The 18,557-nt window shown below is 42.2% G+C and overlaps 1 protein-coding gene across 5 annotated transcripts in view; it reads left to right on the top strand.

The window, feature by feature from the left end:
* CTNND2 (catenin delta 2) overlaps positions 1 to 18,557 on the top strand; it is a 907,536-nt gene that overhangs the window by 695,697 nt on the left and 193,282 nt on the right. For all 5 annotated transcript variants that reach the window (XM_059173665.1, XM_059173663.1, XM_059173667.1 and 2 more), the window contains one exon: positions 1,728 to 1,941. In XM_059173665.1, coding sequence (XP_059029648.1) covers positions 1,728 to 1,941 — 214 coding nt within the window. The remainder of the gene's footprint in view (positions 1 to 1,727; positions 1,942 to 18,557) is intronic.

Genomic DNA, 18,557 nt, shown 5'->3' with positions numbered 1-18,557 from the left:
TTCCCTCTTCCATCCCTGGTCCTTCCCACGGGCCGTGAGATACGTGAAACGCCATATTCATGTTCTCCAAGTCAGGGACTCAGCCCAGGAATTCTGTGAGAGCTTCAGCTTTCTCTCTTTCATTTTGGGGGTGGATGAAAGTCCTACAAGCAGAATCTGAATTCTCAGATGGCCCCCGTCACGTGGATGATGCAGGCCCCCATTTTATCTGGAGACTGGCGAGGGGAAGTGCTGCAGTAGCCACCTGGAGACGGTCCTAGCCATTCGCAAAAGGGGGTGGTGCTCCTGAAAAGAGAGAGATCACTTGATTTTGAAAAGCCAAGTTCCAACAAATCTTAGAAACCTGACTGTCACTGGTAAAAGAGTCTCCCTCTCCATTCACTCAAAGAATTTTTGTTCAACATCTGCTATGGGCTTGGCACTGCTCTTGGGATTGGGATAGAGATCTGGGCGTGAACAAAAACAGATTTGCCCTCCAAGAGCACACATTCCAGCCAACAGTCAATGACAATGAACATAATAAAGAAGTTAGGTCAGGGATATGATAGATATGGGATATGATGAATTCTCTAACAGATTGCGGTCACACAAGAATGTCGGTCTGGGATGAGGGTCTGGCTCAGGATTCAGTTTTAAATAGTGTGGTTGGAGTAACTTCACAGAGAAAGTCACATTTTCGCACCTTTAAAAGGGTGGGGATGTAGCCATGTGTCCAGCACATCTGTGGGATGAGTGAGTTTTCTGTGATAAGAAAACTAAGTAGGGAAAGTGCCAAATTATAACCATTTGCAATAAACCATAATTTTTTTTTTTTTACAAACCATAATTTTTCAATCCCTGGGGGACATGGAAGTTAAAAAAATGAAGATGCTATTACTGAATGAATCATGTTATTTTTTTTTCCATATAAATAAATGTTCAAATACAGCTATGCTAATGAAAGCTCCATGAAATGGTCAATATGGTAACTAGCCCATTGGTTTTCCATTTTAATTTAAAAATTGGTCTAAACATTAAAGGACAGCAAAAAGAAGACTTATCTAAAGACATACTGCAAGGTGGTGTTTTTTTTTTTTTCTTTGCTTACTTTGAAAAATCAAAACTGTTATGGGTAAAAGGAACATCAAAATTTAATGTGATTTTTTGGTATTAAGCAGATACCTGAGTTAAGCATAACATGCGTTGGTCTTAGTGGTTTGTCATTGTGACTGTCTTTCCTTCCTGGGCTTCTTAGATGAAAATCCTTGTGTTGGTTTTTCCAGTTTCTCTTCAGCTTCTGGTTTCTTTAAAATGTTGGGAGAATGTTCTGATTAAGCATAGTTTTAACATGCTGTACTTCAGTCCCACAGCCCTTTAAGACAGTGGTTAAATTTAATAAGTCCCAGGAGCGAGAAGCTTCTCTTGCTCCTCCGTCTGCCTCATGCCATGAATAAGGGCCATATTTAATAGAGAGAAATGTCCAAGACCTCCCTTTTGAGTGAAAATCACCTTTTCAAAATCTGTGACTTGAAAGGAGGTATGTTTGAAATGTGATCAGTAGGCTATGAAAGCATGTGAAGGCAATCAAATCTAAGGAGAACACTGGTTGGTTTTCCTTTTTCCTTTGTGTGCTCTAAGTCAGTTCAGTGACATTAATTGTAGCCACGGCTCCATACGAAAAACCTGTTTGGGTCTAAATGGTGCAAGCTTCCTCTCTAAGGCCAAAGTTGTTTCCTGTGCTCTTGCAGATAAGGAGACAAGGAGGCATCCAGCTCCTGGTGGACCTGCTGGACCATCGGATGACAGAAGTCCACCGTAGTGCCTGCGGAGCCTTGAGAAACTTGGTGTATGGGAAGGCCAACGATGATAACAAAATTGCCCTCAAAAACTGCGGTGGCATCCCAGCGCTGGTGAGGTTACTCCGCAAGACCACCGACCTGGAGATCCGGGAGCTGGTCACAGGTTAGAGTCCTTATTAACAGCACACCTGCCTCCCAAGATCAAGTCTCCATGATCCAACATGGTAACAAACATGCTGACCGAGGATGGTGGTTGCAGGGCTTCCCAGGGGGGCTGCTACCATGGGCAGTCCCAATACACATGAGCTGAACGAGAGAATAAAAGGCTATCTGATTTAATACCTATGGATCGACCAAGTGGGATTGTTAGAATGCAGCCAACATAACCCTTCTAAAATTCTATGACCTGGTTTCAGTTTTGTCACTTGATTTAGAAGTAGCCCAGCACCGTACAACACCCACAGGTGATCATGAAAATGGCATTAAATAAGAATTGATAAAAGGATAAGATATGTGAAGTGTTATTAGTAAGGTGTATTTTCTGGTTTATAATGTGATTAAGAATGTGATCTCATCATACTTAACAGCTAATTTCTTGAAAAACATATTTATGCCTACTAGAAGTCCCTAGGTTATAGGATTACATATTACATACATATTACATGTTACATACACATTACATATGGAATTTCTCTCACATACATATATATTTATGTATTATATATGTACATACATATTATGTTCATATACTATGTTTGCATATATGTTTATAGTCTATATTTACATATTTACATAGAGGGAATTTTTCCAATGTGAACAGGACAGCAAGCCTTTCTGGGAACACAGAACTCTTGAGTGTTGTAAAGTAGAGATCACTGGCACCTCAGGACGCCATGAGGATCTGATGAATGAGAACAGGGAAGCATTCAGCTGTACCTTTCCTGGCATCTGTATGAACATTGGAAAAATGTGTAAACATTAGCTTTCCCTCTTGTCTCTAACCTTCTAAATGTGCACTTTTACTTGCTAGAGTGCTAGCAACGTGAGCAGCCTCAGTAAGGGCTAGAGTACTCTTCTCGATTATCCACATTGTCGTTTTAGGTGACGTTTGGTTTTCCGTTCATCGACGTTCCCCTTTCAGTGTTTGGCACATGGGTTGCAAGACTGATTCTCAAAAAAGGATCACTTCATTTGTCACGTTGCCACTGGTCTTCTGTCTTGACTCCATAACTTTCTTGAAGCTATGCTTATGAGCTACACGGGATCTTGTTATTTTTTAAGAAAACACATTACTCAAGCTGAGAGTCATAAATACTTGTTCAGGCTGAGATGAAATCTCCCAGGTGCAGTCTGTTTTCTTAAATTTACACTCTTTACGATTATTGTCACATCTCTTTCCCACTTTTAGCGAAATTAGAACTAGACCCCAATTACTTTCCTTTTGCTTTCTTTTTTGCATTTCTCTAAGTGGAGAATTGTCTTTGTAGAAAAAAAAATTTTTTAGCTGTTAAGATTACAGTGTTACTAAAGTGATGTTTCACACCAAACTAATATGGATCTGTTAAGGCAAAACTATGGTTATGTACATATTATGATTATAGGATAGTTCGGGGGGTGATGTAAATAATTGAAAGTATATGCTACCATTAGGGTTAGGAGACCCCTTCCCTACTTTCCGATTGAGAGAAAGGCCTCCATGTGTGTGATGGAAAACATCCACCGTGGTGTTTCTGTGCGTGAAGGCCTTGTCAGTGGGTGCCTGAGGCCCACAGAACTAGAGGAACACCGTCTCCCAAGCACATTTGGCTATGCGGATGATGGAGTACTTGACATACAGACAGAGTACACATGCTCTTTCTCCTGCTCCTCTGGGGAAGAACAAAGGTTCCTACCCATTGTCGCGTGGTGACCCACTGCTTTTGCGTCAGCATGTGCCAGTGGCTAAGACTCATTCCACGTCCCCTCCTGACTTCTGTCATGACTCCGTCCAAGCCACTGGGCTGACTGGTTCCAGGGAGGCAGTCCCTGCTACTTGAGTAGATGTTTTATGCCATTCCAGAGGCACGGTCTCATTGTGCACGGCTGCACTCCGGGCATGAAGTTTAAGTTTTTCAAAGACACAAGTTGTTAAAACATTTCAGTGGGTTGAAGCTCATGGTTTCTGGAGTTGCCATGGTGGGCACTATTGAAACATGGTAAGCACCTTAGCCGACCTTCCGCTCTAGAAAAGGACATGAGAACCCACCACATGCTAGTCCGTAGCAATAAAGCCTTCGTAACTCCCGTGCTGGCAGAAATCCGAGGGTGCCTGGAAACTGGTTCTGCTAACTTCTGTGTAGACGTGGCATGAATGATGCAGATCGAGCCAAGGCTGACTGCTCGCTGCCTGAGCAAAAGCAAAATGAGGCAAATGAATTCACCTCAAAGAGTCTTAGAGGGTCATGTTCACCTTCAGCACCAGCCCAGCCCTCCTCTGCCCGAGTGAGCTATGAAAGCCTTGATTCTGTTGGCTCCAGTGGAGCTTTGGGAATCCAGCATTTTAGTACAGCTAACTGATGTAACCTCGAGGACATCAAATCCTCCATTTGTCTTATCTGTCATTCTCTTTCCACTCCTCCTCTGAGACTCTGGTCTCCCCCCAAGTCTGGTAAATGCTTTGCTACGCTAAGCTCACATTGTCCATTCATCCTTAATTTTTCATGTGCTTTGGACTTTCTGCGGGTGTCCGGTGTGTGCTCATCCGTGGACATCTGCACGGGCAGCGCTGACGTCCAGCGGACCCACACGATGCTTCCGCCAGAGCCCAGTGGGATGCTCGGTGGCGCTGTTGGAAATTGCCGCACCCATGCCTTGCTGGCGGCTAAATGTGAAAAGGGCTGGCTGTTGCTGACACACGTGTCTACATTTTAGGAACTTAATTAGATGAGCACCGACGCTCATGATGGCTCTGGAGGATGGAGCCCTAAGAGTAAAAAGCCTCTCTTCACTGCTGTTGTCTTTGTCACAGGGACACTTCTCAAAGCCTTTTCGGAATTAGGTTAGATATGCATGCATGCATTAATAAAGCATTGATTTAAGTGAAACAACTATCCCCTTTACTTCCGTTGTAATTCTGCAGCAGTCCTAACAGAGAGTCCAGCAAGGACTAAGGACTCAGTACGTGACAGAACCCCTCAGTACAAGGGAGCTTACGCTCCTACCTTCTCCACCCTGAATACCAGCAAATGCATGAAAATCAATGTGTGTTAAAAATCTATATATATAGGGGTGCCTGGGTGGCTCAGTGGGTTAAAGCCTCTCTTTCTGCTCAGGTCATGATCCCAGGGTCCTGGGATCGAGCCCCATATCAGGCTCTCTGCTCAGCAGGGAGCCTGCTTCCCCCTCTCTCTCTGCCTGCCTCTCTGCCTACTTGTGATCTCTCTCTGTCAAATAAATAAATAAAAATCTTATTTTTTTTTGAATTTGTATATATATATAGGGGAAGGGAGGGTGAAGTACCCTTTGAATTCCTCTTTTAGATATTTACAAACCACGATGTCTTATAAACAGATATCAAAAAGAACAATGTTAGTGATTTTTAAAAAATAATAAAGCATGTTTCTAAATGAGATTTTAGATTAGACCTAGGCTATATAACCAGACGGATGTAGAACCAAATTATAAACAATAAAAGACTAAAAGAAAGAAATGTTCCTGCAGAGCTTTAAATTATTTACTGAGTATGCCTTGGCAAACTGTTTGAACTATAATAAAATGTAGAAATTTAGCTCTTTACATGCATTTACATTCAACACATAAGCACGCACACTTAAAAAAATCTGCCTGTTTGCACGCAGTATCTATTCACAGCAAAATGTATTTCACTTCTGCCTGGTAGGCCTTGCAATAAATAATTTTCTTCCTGTGCAATAATTACTATGAGATGATGATCAGAATTTTATTTAAATCCAGTTGAAACTATTATATGCTAGCCATTACTCGAAACATCCTAAGCAAATAAACTTTGGTTACAAATGCTGCATGTCCTTTGGGCTTGACTAATACAATTTTTCTCTCTCTAAATATGGAAATAATCAACCTAAATTTTGAAGTGCCCAACTAAAGATTTCAGAATGCCTTACAAATCATAATAAACCACTTTTTATTAAACCATAAAACTTAATAAGTAACTTTTATTTCTGTTGAAAGCAAGGGTCCTTAAGAGTTCTGATTCTCCAAGAGCAGAGTATATTCTTGCATTTTGTACATCAAATGTCCTTTTAATTAAAGAGACAGGCCTCAGTTTAACTATTTTACTTACTAGCATTAGGTCAGTTAATTTAATTTCCAAGTCTAAGTTGAATTACATGCCCCCCAAATTCATATATTGAAGCCTTAATCCATAGCCCCTCAAAATGTGACTCAGATGTAATAAGTGAAGTTAGGATACTAGAGTAGGGTGGGCTCTTAATCTGATATAGCTGGTGTCCTTACAAAAAGAAGAAATTTTTGACACAGCTACACACAAGGAGAAAGACATGTGAGCATGAAGGCAGAGATGGGGTAATGTTTCCTTGAGGCAAAGAAGGCCACGGCTTGCCTGAAAACTCCAGAAGCCAGGAAAGAGGCAAGGAGCAAATTCTCCTCACAGTCTTGCAAGGAACAAATCCTGGTGTCATCTTGATCTTTGACTTCTAGCGTCCAGAACTGTGACAGTAAGTTTCTATTGTTTTGGACACTCAATCGGTGGTACTTTGTTATGGCAACCCTAAGAAACTAATATATACCCAGATCCAAAGGTCCTTCATCTTTTTCCAGATGTGTGCAGACACACTTGTTGCTCAAGGAGATAAAGCAGTACAGATAAGTGTAGATCCATGAGGGCTTAATAGTTGGTCTAGAAATCAGTTGGCCTGATTTCTTAATGCATCTTTTTTAAAGTATTTACTTGTGAAGAATTGGAAGTGGGAAAGACGATAATTAAATGCATTTTCATATTTTCAATCAAAGTAATGGCTGTATATGGTCAAAGATGAAATCGGGGCCCCTGGGTGGCTCCGTTGGTTAAGGGCCTGCCTTCAACTCAGGTCATGATCCCTGGGTCCTGAGATTGAGCCCTGCATCAGGCTCTCTGCTCAGCAGGGAGCCTGTTCTCTCTCTGCTCCTCCCCCTGCTTATGCTCTCTCTCTCCCTCTCTGTCAAATAAATAGATAAAATAAAAAAAAAAAAAGATGAAATTGTATAAAGATGCTTATAAGAAAACAATAGTCCCCTGCTTCATTTGTCCTCTAGTATTAGACACTCCCAGTCCCTCAGAAGCTTTCAGCCTCAGCTTTTGCTTTGTTTTTGAGTTTTCTCATAGTTACTCCATGTCTTTAAATACTATGCTTATTTCACTCTATGTAAATCAGTTATCATGGGCTTTTCTTACTGACTTTCCACTGTGATGGAGAAGGGTTTTTCACATATTCACCACTCATGCCTTCTACTTTCCAAAATGGTGGGATCGTTATCTTTAGCAAATGCATCAGTACATCAAAGTTCAGCTTTCTGTCCTTTGCATCTAGTAAAGACATTATCTCATCACCCATTTTATAAGATAAGAATATTAGTGTTCTACATCTTCACCCTTCTTCACAACCTCTGTCATCATACTTGTCTTCTACATTGTCAAGTTTGAATATATTTGCAATCTATTCTATAATCATACTTGGTCTTCCAAGGTTTTCTGTAGCTCAATTTGAAATTTGAAAGCTCAGCTTTCAAAAGTTGAAAGCCAGAGAGTAGCTTTTGCTTTACCCAGCCATCACATTTATTTCCCAGTGGGTCTAAAGTGGTGATTCTTGTCAAAGGAGTCATTTCTAGGATCATATCTTACAGATCCTTCATCGTTTACAATGCCTACCAACTCAACTTTGTCTGTGATTTTGGTCATCAGTTCCCTGGTTTTCCAAAAATCTCAGGAGCATAATCCTCTATTTTGGGAGTAGAATTCAATGATTGCAACTGTTGCATTGCTTTCCAGAGTTGGGGCATCTGTCTCCTAGATTCCAGGCCCTGCTCTCTCTTGGTTTAATGTAAATTTCACATATTAAGTAATTGACTGAAGTGCTTAGGAGATGAAATTCTGAGTATGTCAGTATTAAATCCTCATACATGATTGATATTTATTAGATATGACTGGATAGAAATTTTTCTGAGGACTATTTTCTATAACTTAATTTTATCCCTGATATATAAAAGTATATGATGAGGTATCTAGGTTTGTGCTTTTTAAAAATTTCCTGGAATTGGATATTTCCATTTTAAAGAGTCATAACCTTCACTGCCAGAATACTATCATTTTTTTTAATTGATTCATTTTCTCTATCCTCTCTTTTTAGAATTGTTGATAGGCAGATTTTGAACCTCTTGGACTTCGACTCTCATATCTTCATATATGATTTGGAGCCCTTTGTCTTTTTACCATGAGAGAGTTCTCCAGTATCCAAAATTTCTCTCAACCTATCAATGAGGGTTTTGTTTTGTTTTGTTTTGTTTTGTTTTGTTTGCAGGGATCTAGGGATATATTACTGTTATTAATATTAATAGATCATTATTTTAATTCTAATAACTCTCTTTTGTGTTATTTTTTATAACCTCTATTCTTATTTTATGAATGTACACTATTCTTGCATTTCTCTAAGGATATTATTTAGAACCAAGGTTTGTTTTCCATTTATCATAAATCATCTCACCTTTCTCGGGTATCATTTCTTTCTGTTTGTTTTTATGGGAGTCTTTCTCATTGATTTGGCATGCTTTAAATGTGGAAAGACCCTCAGTTCTGTTCTTTTTTTTTTTTTTAAATGAAAAAAGTTTTTACTTCAGTGAAGGTTTATACACAGTATAACTTCAAGCAGTTGAACACATTGCTATTCCTATATGCTTCTACATATAAGTTTACAAAACCATATATTTTAAGGAACAATACTACTTGAGTGATGGTATATACTCAATGAACTTTTCAGATTATAGAAACAGCCCAAGTGCCCACCAACTGATGAACAGAGAAAGATGTGGTGTGTGTGTGTGTATGTATGTATGTATGTATATTTATGTATGTATATATGTATACATACATACATACACACACATAGATGTGGTGTGTATGTGTGTGTGTGTATGTGTATACATACATACATACACACAGACACATACACACCACATCTTTCTCCATTCATATATATACACACAGAAAGAGTAGAGAGTTGAGCTCTGTGCACATCAATGAAACTTATTAACTGTGAGCTTGGCTTCAGATGAGCAGGTAGGTATGAGCTATTGTAATGGGGAGCCCTTCAAGTATCTTCATGAGGAGGAGGGCTTTTCTCTTAGGCTCAGATATCCACAATATCATTTCTGTTCTCCCTAGTGGGGGCAGTCTCTTTGGAGAATAGTCTTCTGGGCTGTTTATATGTCTGGCCTATAGGGAGGGGTCAATCATTTTCTGGTTGCCAGGTGTTCTTTCCACCTGGGTAGGAATGGATAGTGAGAGGGCAGGGCATTCTCCATGCACAGGCAGGAGTGGAGAATGAGAGGGTGGCAACTGCTTCCTTTCAATCAATCACCCTTTGATAGTCCCCCTTCTCATTTCTACATCCCCTATGCCTGTCTTCTCCAAGGAAGAATCTCCTTTAGGTTCCATTAAGACAGTCAGCCACCTCCTTGGATCACTGGGATGGAGGCCCCTCTGTGTTTATCCTGGGCTGTGCCGCCTTCTACTACCACTTCACCAGCCAGCTCACCTCCATCTGTTTTACATATTACGGAAATACAGTATCTCATCTGCTGGATTGCTCCTTCCATTCATTCTCTTCTTTGTTCCATAATGTTCCTATTAATAATCTCTTCCCTGCATGAATTCTGAACAGTTTCGCAGATACCACAAAGTGTAAATATTATTAAGCATGGCCTCTCTTACTGACTAGAAGCCAAGTTGGAGGCATTCCTTTAGGTCTGTTAGCCAAGTGAGTTCACTGTTTCGAAAGAAGTCTAGGGTGTAACGTTAACTAAACACCCTTCATGGAAAGAGACCCTGGAAGAGAGGGGAAGCATTTTTCCCTACTGGCATCTTGTAGTCTGTTTCCTGTTATCCCTTTTGCTGTGATCACCTACAAGCATGGCTCATCTCTCCAAAGCAGGAGGTAAGCATTTTGTCAAGGGAGCATCTCCTCTACCTTCCTGAGCTTTTTGGAGATCACCTGGGACTCCTAGTGGGTTTTTCATATATTATATTAAGAGGTGCTGAAATGGGTCAGGATAGCACACCATTTAAATCAAATTCAGGGCCACTGTGTTCCCAAAGTATAAAATTAAATCCCAGACTTATTTTATATCCCAAATAATGTCCAGCCATGTCGACCATCATAGCATATCAGAGGTTCTGCCATAAGATTAGACAGCATCCCAGAGATAAAACTGAATAGAGACATTTCAATAATGAAATGTCAACAATGTAGAGATGCCTCAAGTGTTAATACAAACCCCACCAAATATTGAATTCCCAAAGAGAAATTAAAAATCAAAGTTTCAACCCACTTTATGTTGAAGTCCAAAAACTTCAAAGGAATTAAAGCCTACAAATCAATATGTCTTGCCCTTGTGTGTTAAAGTTCAAAGTCCACACTTCTTAAGTTAACTCAAGTATGAAAATCATCCTCCTCAGCTTTTCTCTTCTGCACAGCCTCTGTCAGAAGTTTCTCTGTCCTTCTTCCCTCTTTAGGTAGCCTAGGACTACCTTATGCAGGAATTGTTGAAGTACTTTCCAGGCCTTAACAGAAACTTTACTTCAGTGTCAACTGCTACCCATCTAACCCAGGTGTGAACCCTGGCCCATGCCCATCACCGTAGAAAAGAAGCCATTTTAAGCCAGACACAGATGTGTACGTATTATCCCAGACACAGATGTGTACCCCAAGGCCATGACAGCCACTCACTGAAGTCTGCTGTGGTCATGTATTTCTGCTACAACATATTTTTTAAAATCTAGCCACGTAAAACAGTGCAAGTTCATCACCTTCTAGTTCTGGAGGTTAGAAGTCCAACATAAGTCTCACTGGGCTAAAATTAGGATGTCAACACAGCTGTTTTCCTTTCTGGAGACTGTAGGGTATGGTCCTTGCCTCTTCCAGCTCATAGAGCTGCCCACATTCCTTGACTGGAGACCCACTTCCACTGTCTTCAAAGGTGGCAGCAAATTACATCTCTATTTCCATAGGTACATTTCCCTCTGACTTAACACCAGGAGTCGTTCTCTGCTTTTAAGGACCTCTGTGGGCCCATCTGGATAACCCGGGAGAATCTTTAGGATGATCCTGCCATCTTAAATAATCACGTCTTCAGTCAAAGGTCACATACTCACAGGTTCTGGAGATTAAGACTGGGACATTTTTAGAGGACCATTATTCTGCCAACCACTGTATTTGAGGGAAGATGAGGAATTAGAGATGTTTTAGGATTTAATCAGTTAGGAGGGGTCAGTCCGGTGGTGCCTGGCTTCTAGAATCCACCATTGGTGAACTTAAAATGAATGAGGAGATAAAATCCCAGCAAAAGGTTACTTTTGTTACTATGTATTTACCAGTTGAAAGGAAGATGAGTCTACCCATGGAATTGGAATCATTGCTGCCATCTTGCAACATTTAGTTCCTGGCAGCGGAAGCAATCCCATGACTAGGCATCTCAATGGGGCTTTGACTAGAAAAGCATGAGTAGTATAGGTGGTTGGGTAAAGGGACTTATTATCAAGCTGAGACCTGGCACCATGTAGGAGCTGATAAAGTAGTCCAAGGAAGCCTTCACCTTCCTTGAGTGGGAAGTTGACATAGGCCAGGAGGCAGAGATCAGGAAGACAAGCTGGACAGGAAGCAGGAGAGAGCAAGGACCAGCAGGCACGCGTGAGGATACACAGGTACTTTCTTCTGCCTCTCATTGGCTGCATATTGGCTGCATGAGAGAAACACAGAAGCTCGCTCCTTTGGCCACAGAGTTCCACATGCTCCTGGCCCAGGACGTTGGGGAAGCTGTTTAAGAAGTGGGGGGAGCTGACCGCTCTCTGGCTGCCATTGTCCCACCCGGAGAAGGTGAGGCGGCCGACCGACCCATGACTGTTCCCCAGCCTGTGGTAGGGCCTGGTGCCCTGGACCTACAGCTGTTAGAGTCCAGCACCTGCTTCTTCCCTAGCACTTGCCACATGGCCTGCAGATTTCTCCTGTGAACATCCTTATCCCAGAAACCAGGAAGAGAATTCAGGAAGGTGTAGCTCCACCTCAGCTAGGGTGACACAATACAGACCCCCACACCGGCTCGTACTGAGGTGACTTCTTTCCGTCAACAAACTTGCAGAGTCGCCCTCAATAGAGCTGGGGCATCTAGGAGCCCATCTACTCTGTGCCACTCCAGTCTCCCTGCTTGTCCACGTTCCAGGCCCCAGAATCAGCGTCAGCCCTTTCTGCCGCTCCCACTGGAGGTACTTCTGTGCTCAATTTCCCTCTGTCGCTCTGCTACAAGTTTCGGGGAAGCTCAGTTGAGCTTCCGCCTGCTGGCCCTGCTTCTGCATTTGGACTCTGTTGTTTTGTCTTTTTGGGGTTTTTTTGTTGTTGTTGTTTTGGGGGGTATTTTTGGTGGGGTTTTGTGTTTGTTTGTTTGTTTTGGGTTTTGTTTTTTTGGTTTTTTTTGGTTTTTGGTTTGTTTTGTCTTCAGGAGAGCAGTGTGTAATGGCACTGAGTCCTGCTTCCTTTAATTTTCCTTTGCTTCCAACCCTGAACACATTGCTCTGGCAACAACACGCCTTTCCAACTTCCTCTAGATTCCAGAGTAGGAGTTGTCAGACTTTTCCTGTGAAAGGCCGGATGATAACTATTTTAGCTTGCAGGCTATAGGGTCTCTGCTACAACTACTTGATTCTACCTATATTGCGTGAAAACAGCTATAGACCGTACATACAAAACGGGTCATGGCTAGGTCTCAATAAAACTCTGTATGAAAGCAAAAGCTAGCTCTTAGGTCATAGTTTATAGAACCCTCTCCTGTGCCCGATTCCACACCACGTTCTGAACAAAAATGAAGAGGAAAGCCACATTATCAACTCCTTACTCTTGGAAGTCAGGCCTGTTGGCCAAGTGGGTCGGTCAATCCTGAGGCCCAGGATTAGGTAGAGGTGTCCGCCGTCCCACAGGCAGCAGCTGGGCCAAGGAGGGCTTTCTCTTCCTCTACCTGCCCTGCTGGACACCTTCCCAAGAAGACCGTGGGAACCAGAGTTTCCTCTGGCCACTCATTCCAGAGAGAAGGAAGGACAGACAGAACTGAGCCAAAGCCACGCTCTGCAAGTTCCTCCTCCTTGCGGGGGAGGAAGGAGTGACGATGCTCCACGAATAGTGCTCCACCCACAGTCTGGAAACAGCCCACGAATAGTGCTCCACCCACAGTCTGGAAACAGCCCACGAATAGTGCTCCACCCACAGTCTGGAAACAGCCCACGAATAGTGCTCCACCCACAGTCTGGAAACAGCAGGCCTGGGGAAGGAGCATTCAGCAGCGCCCCACTGAAGGGAAGAAGAGACGGTTTTCTGCAGTTGGTCTGCCTCTTGACCCCAACTCACTTCCTAACCAGCTCCCTATCACACATTCTTTGCAGAGATGTCTGCTCTTGTCTCCTCTAAATGGTCATTTTAACCATTAGAAGGTTTTCTCTCTATAGCAGGTAGCCCAGTTAGATCCAAAAGCAAATGGGAAGACTTAAAACCCTACGCAGAGTACCACTTCTATTCCTCATTTCTTCCCCAGCCAGGCCAAGTGTAATCAAATTAGAAAATTCACACCACTGACTTCCCGCTCACACCATTCTTCATTCCAGAGTTTAAAACCACTCTGTAGGCTTTAAGTCTAATTCATTCATCAAACAAATGTATGTTGAGCATCTACTGTGTGGCAGTGAGGTTAGGTGCTCGGGCTACAGATGATTGGTGAATACCCAGGTAATCTGTAGCCATAGACCATAGCCCTACCATAGGGTATGGCACTCTTCTTAAGGGCCAGGATGCTGGTGCCTGTGTTCCAGGGAGCCAGGTCGAGGAAGGGAGAAAGAACGGGCATGTTTGAGAGGGTCCTGCATTTCATGGAAAGAGGTGGACTGTATCAAAACTTTGAGTGTAATTTTAATATCTATTAACAGAACCCTTGTGGAATGGTAGGGCTTATGTTATGAGGGACAACAGAGACAATAAACCTATAATTTCAGGGAGTGGCAAGTACAAGGATGAAAAATGGAACAGGTTATGGGAATGAGAAAGTGGGGCACCTGGGTGGCTCAGTCAGTTGAGTGTCTGACTCTCGATTTCAGCTTTGGTCAGGGTCTCAGAGCCCTGGGATCGAGCCCAGTGTAGGATACCAGCAGATGTTTACAGAGCTGATATGTTACATTATTTCCTCTTTTGATCTTCTCATTGCTCCCCAGGGTGCCTAATCTGAAAATCAAGATATTCTCTGCATTCCTGTATTTCAAGAAGGGATAAGCAAATAACCCTGAATACTCACTCATTGTGCTAGGTGCCCTGGATCCATCCGCCCAGGTGACCCCTGAGGTGGGATTTAACTTGCTTTTGGTCTCTGTGTCACAGCTGAAATGCAGTACCTTCCCTAGTCCTCTGTTCCCAAAACCCGTTCGCTTTATACCAATGATTTCCCAGCTCCCCCAGTCAAATAAAGATTTCTGGACCCCAAATCTCTAAGATAATAGCCCGGGAATCCATATATTTTACAAGCCCCTTTGGCAGTTTTCATGATCATGCCTGTCGGAGGAACATCGCTTTCTGCTCTCTCCAAGCCAACAATTAACCCCCTTGAGCAGCAGAGTGGGGGGGGGGGGGTAGAGAAGTGCAGGTATGTTTGGAGAGATGTCACCCTCACTTGTTGCTGACGGTAGCCAGATTATCCCAAGAAAACATCTGACTTGTGTGTCAGTTCTGCAGAGTAGAATGAATCCGAGGTTACTGCTTATTTCTGTGTGCTTGCTTGCTCATGGGAGAGAGAGAAGTGACTTCTAACAGAATAACAGTAGTGGCCTGTGACAGTCCCCTGCCTTGCCGCCCACTAAGCAGCGGTTACTGATGATGCTGTGGACTGGGGCGGGGCTTGCAACTCGCCTCTCTCCTCTCTCCTTCTCTGCAAAAGCCACTGGGGTTTCACTAGAACCTCCACGCACTCATCGCCACACGCTGTCTGGCACGCTGCCCAGGTAAATGCTGGATGTTCCCGGGCCCCCTGAGTCTGCCTTCATCACCCAGCTCTGCGATCACGTGGGCCAATGGTGTGAAATGTACCTGGGCTTCCCTACAATTACGTTTCAGAGCCTGCCCAAACGTTGTAGAGGTTCAAAGGCAAGTATTGCCAGGGGCGTTTTGTTTTGTTCTGTTTATTTGCCCGGATGGAAATGTACAGCGAATTTGACTTGTTAGGTCTGACAATGCAGAACTGATTTGTGGCTCTACTTTGCGACTCACGAGTTACAAGTTAATTAGAAACACTTTTCCCTAATTATATTTGAGAGTTTGCTCTATTTGCTCTACAATTATCACAAAAATTACATTAACTAGTGTTAATGAACACAACATGGAAATCCCCACTGGATCCTGGAGGAAAGGGGAGAATTAAAGAATGCGTGCATCCCCTGCCCAACACCTGGCTGCCTTTTCAACAGATGTTTTTATTTGTTATTCCCAGTGAAGTGTTCAACATAACTTGCTGGTTGTCCCTTAGAGGATGAAACTCAGCCTGCCGGGGGAGAAGGTGCCGTCTTGCTCTGCGTGTGCTAACCTATGTTCCCTTAGGGGCTCCGTCTCCCAGTGGGCTGCCCATCGTGACCCAGGGCGGTTTTGCCTTCCCAGAAAGCTAGGCGCCATCCTGGCGGTACCCTCCCAAGGGAGGGCTCAGAAGAAGAATCTCTATGAAATGATTTCCGAGCTCAGGGACTTGCACCATAGAAACCGACACCAGAGAAAGAAGGAAGTTGTCCTGAGGAGCCGGCCTCCCTGTCCACCTCTGTTCTTTCCCGAGTTCCCCAGTATATGGCCAAGCAGCACTACATGGAGAGTGGAGGGGAGGTAATAAAACAGAGAACTGATGTCTTCATAAGCTCCTTCCCCAAGGAGTTGTCAGTCAAGTCGGAGAGAGGCTACACATGGATAGCTGTCCTACAAAGTAAGCCCTGAGAAAGGGCCAGGAGAGCTTCAAGGAGGAAAGAGAACTCTCAGTCAAGGAGGTCAAGAAAGGAAGAAAGGCTTAATGAAGAAATTAATATTTATAGTGGGTTTTAAAGATGGACGTTGAGTTTGGCTTTCAGATAATGATAGCAGGAAAATAAAATATATTACAGAATCGCTCCTCATTTTGTAAGAATGAGTTCAGTTGTGTCACTCCTGTGCATGTGTGAGGAAGCATGTGCAGTCTTGCCCACATGCTCCTGCACAAAGTAGGCACCTTCTGCATATCTGCTGTTGTTAACCTTCCTTGAATGCTGCCAGCTTCAGACAGTTCTGGTCTTCTCTCTCCACCCTATTTGCCTTTTAATCTAATACCCTTGATGAAGCCAAGCGCCTTTTTTGGGGAAAGCAGTCATGGGGATGGTGCTTTATAATCATCTGCACAACTTGATCTGCTTCACACGACTCTTACCAGAGATAGTCCCTAGGTCCCACGCTATTAATTCACCATAGTGAGCCAAAATGAAGTTACTACACAAATGACAGTTGTCCGACTTCAAAGTCTGGGAATTTTTTTGACTAATTTTAGAAAGATAGAATCTTAAGCAAGCAGTATTCAACACTCCACATATAGCAGTTCCTTAACAAACACATTTAGTACTTAAAATAATGATACACGTCGGCTCAAAGTGCCACTCGCCGGACACTCCATTTGGCTTTCATGCCTGTTGGATCTTTTGTGTATGTGTGTGTGTGTGTGTGTGTGTGTGTGTGAAAATGGATTTTAATTCATAAACTCAATTCCATTTTTAAATGTCATACCTGCTCTGTTCACAAATATACCTGCTGAAGCCTATCTTTGCAGTTATTTAATTTAAAAATAGCCATGGACTCCAATCTGGATTCCAGATCTATTTAATACTTAACCACACTTGACATTAATTTAGTATCAGTGCAAAGAGTCTACTTGCATTCCTCACATTTTATGTTGAGATTTTTCTTTTTTAGATTGAAAGACATTAACTTCCATATTTTATTCTTCCCTCAAAATTCGCTCTCTCAAAAGTTAGTGAGAGACAGTTAAATGCTCAGAAATCTAAGGCTGGGAAATGGTGATTACAAAGCAGTCAGAAATCACTTTTAGTAATAAAAAGAAGCCTTCAGTATTAACTATAGGGGCTTTTATTTTATAAGTGACATTTTAGGCTGGATGGAGCAAATGTTTATTTTTTTAAAGTTTTGTTATTCTTTAAATTGAAGTACCAATTAACATACAGTGTTATATTAGATTCAAGTTGTAATACTTGACTCCCCATTTCTATGCTTTACTCAGGCTCGTCAGAATAAGCGCTCTCTGATCCCCATCACCTGTTTCACCCATCCCCCACCCACCTCCCCTCTGGCAACCACCCATTTGTTCTCTGTATTTAAGAGTCTGTATTTTGTGTCTTTTTTTCTTTGTGTCGCTTGTTAAATTGCACGTATGATTGAAATCATATTGTATTCGGCTTTATCTGGCCTGTTTCAATTAGTGTCATACCCTCTACGTCCATCCCTGTTGCTGCAAATGGCAAGAGTTCGTTCTTTTTATGGCTGAGTAATAATCCAGCGTGTGTGTGTGTGTGTGTGTGTGTGTGAGAGAGAGAGAGAGAGAGAGAGAGATGGATGGACACTTGGGTTGCTTCCCTATCTTGGTTATTGTGAATAATGAATGATACAGTAAACATAGGGGTGCATATATCCTTTTGAATTAGGGTTTTCATATTCATTGGGTAAACAGCTAGTAGTGGAATTACTGGATAGTATGGTAATTCTATTTTCAATTTTTTAAGGAACTTCACACTCTTTTCCATAGTGGCTGCACCAGCTTGCATTCTCACCGACAGTGCAAGAGTGTTCCCCTTTCTCCGCATCCTTGCCAACATCTGTTGTTTCTTGTCTTTTTGATTCTAGCTATCCTGACATGTGTGAGGTAATATTTCATTATGGTTTTGATTTGTATTTCCCTAAGGATTAATGATGTTGAACATCTTTTTATTTGTCTGCTGACCATCTGCATGTCTTCTTGGGAAAAATATTCATTTAGGGCCATGGCCCATTTTTAAATCAGATTATTTATTTTGGGAGGTGTTGAGTTGTATAAACTTTTTATATGTTTTGGATATTAACCCCTCATCAGATAGATCATCTGCAAATACCTTCTCCCATTCAGTAGGTTTCCTTATTGTTTTGTTGATTGCTTCCTCTGCTATGCAAAAGCTTTTTATTTAGTGTACTTTTTTTTTTTTTTTTTTTTTTTTTTTTTTTTTTTTTTTTTGCTTTTGTTTCCCATGCCTGAGGAGACTCCTATCTAGAAAAACATTCCTATGGCCAAAGTCAGAGAAATTACTGTCTATGTTTTCTTCTAGGAGTTTTATGGCTTTAGGTTTCTAATCCACTCTGATTTTATTTTTGTGTATGGTTTAAGAAAGTGGTCCTATTTCATTCTTTTGCATTTGTTGAAGAGTCTGTGTTTTCCCCCACTATATATTCTTGCCTCCTTTTTCATAGATTAGTTGAT

The sequence above is a fragment of the Mustela lutreola genome, chromosome 5, assembly GCF_030435805.1.
Source record: "Mustela lutreola isolate mMusLut2 chromosome 5, mMusLut2.pri, whole genome shotgun sequence".
In the NCBI taxonomy this organism is placed as follows: domain Eukaryota; kingdom Metazoa; phylum Chordata; class Mammalia; order Carnivora; family Mustelidae; genus Mustela; species Mustela lutreola.
The sequence above is the reverse complement of the archived record's forward strand: the minus strand, read 5'-3'. Positions and strand labels throughout refer to the sequence as shown.